Below are 4,327 nucleotides of genomic sequence, written 5' to 3'. Positions count from 1 at the left end.
CCTCTCCTTTCTGAATCCATCGTACTGAGGGGCTGAAGATCTGGAGGAGTTTTCAAGAACAACAAATACTCTAAGCATGACAATAAGGCAACGAAGGAGTACCAAAATAAGTGGTCTATCTAGTTGTATCTATCTATTTCAAATTGGAACAGACTTCCTTTGTTCTGATGTTTTGAGAGTCTGGACTATTTAAAAAGCTGCTGAAGACGTTATTCAAGCATCCCTTTTCTTAAGATATCAATCATTAATCTGTATCATTGATTGTTTTAAGATATCAATCAATAATCTGTATCATTGATTGTTTTCTGAACTCTTAATCATGATTTCATTTCTCTGCTCTGTCTTTGCGAGACACTCAGTGATTTTTATCTGTGAAAGTTGCTCTGTAAATAAAATATATTTACATTCTAATGTAGTGTTTTTATGATTCTGAGTGTGAAAATGAACTAGCATTTTCTAAATCTGTTACTGTGTCCAAGTGTAACATTTGCTAAATGTTTTTGGTTTGTTTTTGAATCACACTTCTATCAATGTCTGGCACTGACCTGGCTTCCATTAAAATGTAATTATTCTATTTTAAAATGCTTTAAGATCTCTTAACAGTTTTGTTCCTTTATTCTGTTTAAATAATGATTTGTACCCATAAAGACAAAGTAGACGTTTGACTCAGTTTAAAACCCACACAGATGTCTTTCTTATTATCTCCTCCATGTTCACTCTCAAGATAATAGAGGATTTAGAAAAACAAACAATAATTAAAAACTAAAAACAGAACTTGGTTGAACTTACCTCTGATATTTACAGATGTAGAATCATTAGACTGATGATTAAGTTCATTTTGTGTGGCTACACAGGTATAGTTGTCTGTCTTGGTCACGTTGGTCTCCAGGGTGATGTTATAGCGGCCACCTTTTTCTCTGACCTCTGGTTCTCTATCAGAAACGTTGTTTTGTTTACTGTCATTCCAGACTACAGCGGGTTTAGGAAAAGCATTAAGAACTTTACACCTCAGCAGTGCCCAGTCACCATTATGTTGTGGAACACTGACTACTGGTTTTGCAAATGCACCTGTGAACAGAAATGTTATTTCATGTTTAATATTCCTTGAATGTTTCATGTTCATCATTCCTATCTCAGCTGTGCTTCACAAGATCGTTTTAGGAGCAAGAAAACAGTTTAACTTTTGATCAAGAATACCTGAAACATCACTAAACAAAGTAATCTGTAAGCCGTCTGAACAACTCAGATTCTGTAGAAAATTACTTGATTATCAAAATCAGACTTTCTTCTTAACCACAGTAATTATTATATTTTTACCTCATCATCGTAAAACGTCCAGTTGAACTGGACTTAAAATGTCTAATGTTATTTTAAGGTGTATTCAAACATGATATTTAAACTAATTAGGTATCTAATTTGTAATTTTAGTTTAAAGACGACACCCGCACTACGTGTTGTAATCTAAATAACGTGATGATTAGTTTCTTGGTTTGAGAATAATTAAAACCCACACAGACTCTGAAGAAAGTCGATGAGGTCATCAGAAACGTTACTCACCATTTCTCTTTCCTCCTGATCTGTCCTTTAAGATTTTATCTATAGGGGAGAAAAGGAGATGTTAGATAGTTGTTAAAGTCACCAGCATAGGAGTAACATGAAACAGGATAAATCCCATATAAAACAAGTTTTTAGGATTTCCTTCTTTCTCCTCTAGAACATTGCCAAAATTAGAAATATCCTGTCCAGGAGTGATGCTGAAAAATTAGTCCATGCTTTTGTTACTTCAAGGCTGGACTATTGTAATTCTTAACTATCAGAATGTCCACAAAATGCAGTTAAAAGCCTTCAGCTGATCCAAAACGCTGCAGCAAGAGTTCTGATGAAAATTAAAAAGAATGATCAAATTTTTTTTCCAATTTTAGCATCCCATCATTGGCTCCCTGTTAAATCCAGAATAGTATTTTAGATTCTCATTCTCACATATAAAGCTCATTAAGCTCCTTTATACATCAGAGATCTGATTGTTCCATATGTTCCTAACAGAGCACTTTGTTCTCAGACTGCAGGTTTAGTGGAGGTTTACAGGGTTCCTCATCGTTAAATGGGAAGCAGATCTTTTAGTCCTCAGGCTTCTCTTCTTTGGAACCAGCTCCCAGTTTTAGTCCTTGAGGCAGACACCCTGTCTATTTTTAAGGCTAAGTTTAAAAATTTCCTTTCTGATAAAGCTAATAGTTAGAGTGGCTTAGGTTATCCTGAGTTATCTCTGTAGTTATGCTGCAACAGGTTTATCTATGACACCGTCCTGACGGGGGTCATTCGCTGAGGTACTTCTTACTTAATATTGTCTTTCTATACAGTAGTTGATACATCTGTCTTTCAGTGTTTAACCCTGTCTCTCCTAGACATAGCTAATGGCTGAGCTTTCATTGTGAATAACTGTATGTGCTCTCTTTCATCCTATAGACTTTAAAAGTGGCACAGTGTTTATCTGCTTAGCTGTCTTTCTCTCCTAGATGAAGCCAAAGGAGTTACTACTGCCATTAACTTTTTACTTTTCCTTTTCCTCAACATAGTTTGTCAGTAATACAAGAATAAATCCACACTGGAATGTTCCTTTCATGCAAAAGCAATTTGACTTGAGTTCTGGTGTAATTTGAATCCATCTGTAGACAAACATGTTCTTATTAATGAAAACAAAACCTATTAATTCATTAGTCTTTAAGTGTTCTATAAAAATACTTACCAACAGTAAGCTTAATTTTTTTCTCCTTCTTACTATCTATATTCAAGCAGGTGTAATTTCCACTGTCTGATACCTTTGCTTGTGTGATAGTTATTGAGGCATTTCCAGACTTTACTTCATCTGGAAAATGAGAGACCCGACCTCTGAACTGCTCATCTGGAATTGAAGGGTCAACTTTGACATTTTCGTAAAGAAATACATCCTTGCCATCGTTTTTCCAGTCAAAGCGATAATCTGTGAATGATGTGTTAAAAAAACAAGGTAGGATGACACTCTCGTCTTCTTTGATGGTAATCGGGGTTTGATCTGAAAAACAAAAACATGCATCATTAAAAGTGTTCACACGTTCTCCAAATTGCCTTGAATGTATACAATATTGAGTGTTTTTTATACTTGTGATTAGTTTTTTCCCCTAATTGTTGGGAAAACCCTCTAAAAATCATGTATGGTGAGTTTTATAAAATTTGTTAAGGTGGGTGTTTTCACTGCCCAAAGAAACAAAAACAACAACAACAAAAAAAAAAACCTGGTGCATTTATCTTATCAGATTCATGTAGCAGCTTGTCTGATGAACCTGGTTAACTGAGAATCTCTCTACGGGAATCGAACTGCAAGGCAACAGTGCTACTAACTACGCCACTGTGCAGCCGCTAAGTTATAATTTAATAATAAAAAAATGGATTCGTTCAAAGAACGGATCTCAGAGCTTTTATTCTGGGCACAGAAATGCAGGCAGTAACCAGCGTAGTTCAGACGTAGATTATCGGAAGCAGATCTGGGTTTTAAAGACACAGTACACATCCTCCCCTCAGATCTGATGCGCCACAAATGATGCAACATTCAAATTCAGTAATAGGATATTTCTACATCACTAACATGATACAAAAATACAACCATGAAAACAGATAGACGCAAATCTTTCCAAGCGGTAGTTCAGCAGTAAATGATGAAGTGTTCAAATTATTCTGAACAGCAGCTAAACGCAGGTGTGAAGACTGACATCCTGCAGCAAATAAGCAGCCTGGTGACACTTCAAGCTGCAGACTTTACATTACAAACCGATGATTTATTTACATTTTCCAAACGTGCTCTAGCGAAGAATATTCGATATTAATAATATTTCGAAAAATAGGAGCGGAATTACTACTAAATAAAGTGGTAAAATAATTTCCTTACCGGAATTATCACCAAATGTTTTTCCAGTAAACGTCAGAAGGCAGAGGGAGACCAGTACAAGAAGCTCCATAGCTGCTGTAATCTGCTACTTTACAATTTAATAACCGGCAGATCTTCCTATAAAAGGCTCTGTAGCCACTCCTCTTCTCAGACTGACTGAGTCATCTCCGACTCTCTCGCTCTCAGTTTCCTAAGAACAATAAACACCTGCCCACACCATACACATCTCAGTGTGTTAGTAAACCATAACCACAAACAGATCCTTTTTTAAAAACCACTCCATTTGTAGCTGTGTTGTAATATATTTCCATCCTAATACAAGAACAGTCCAAATAAATGATCAAAAGTCACAAAATGACTATAATGAGTAGATATAAACATCTGACCAGAATATATTCTCGACTTCTA

At 35.7% G+C, this 4,327-nt stretch overlaps 1 protein-coding gene across 1 annotated transcript; it reads right to left on the bottom strand.

Annotated features, from left to right (window-relative positions):
* Positions 1–721: 721 nt before the first annotated feature.
* Positions 722–4,099, bottom strand: LOC124865187 (V-set domain-containing T-cell activation inhibitor 1-like). The gene is made up of 3 exons (XM_047360153.1): positions 3,920–4,099; positions 2,744–3,049; positions 722–1,068 (listed from the first exon to the last, which is right to left on the bottom strand). Exons 1-3 carry the CDS (start codon positions 3,987–3,989, stop codon positions 737–739), a joined length of 708 nt encoding a protein of 235 aa, XP_047216109.1. The 5' UTR covers positions 3,990–4,099; the 3' UTR covers positions 722–736.
* Positions 4,100–4,327: the final 228 nt, after the last annotated feature.

This window comes from Girardinichthys multiradiatus, unplaced genomic scaffold (assembly GCF_021462225.1).
Source record: "Girardinichthys multiradiatus isolate DD_20200921_A unplaced genomic scaffold, DD_fGirMul_XY1 scaffold_37, whole genome shotgun sequence".
Lineage (NCBI taxonomy): Eukaryota > Metazoa > Chordata > Actinopteri > Cyprinodontiformes > Goodeidae > Girardinichthys > Girardinichthys multiradiatus.
Note: the sequence above shows the minus strand (reverse complement) of the source record. Positions and strands in the feature narration are given on the sequence as shown.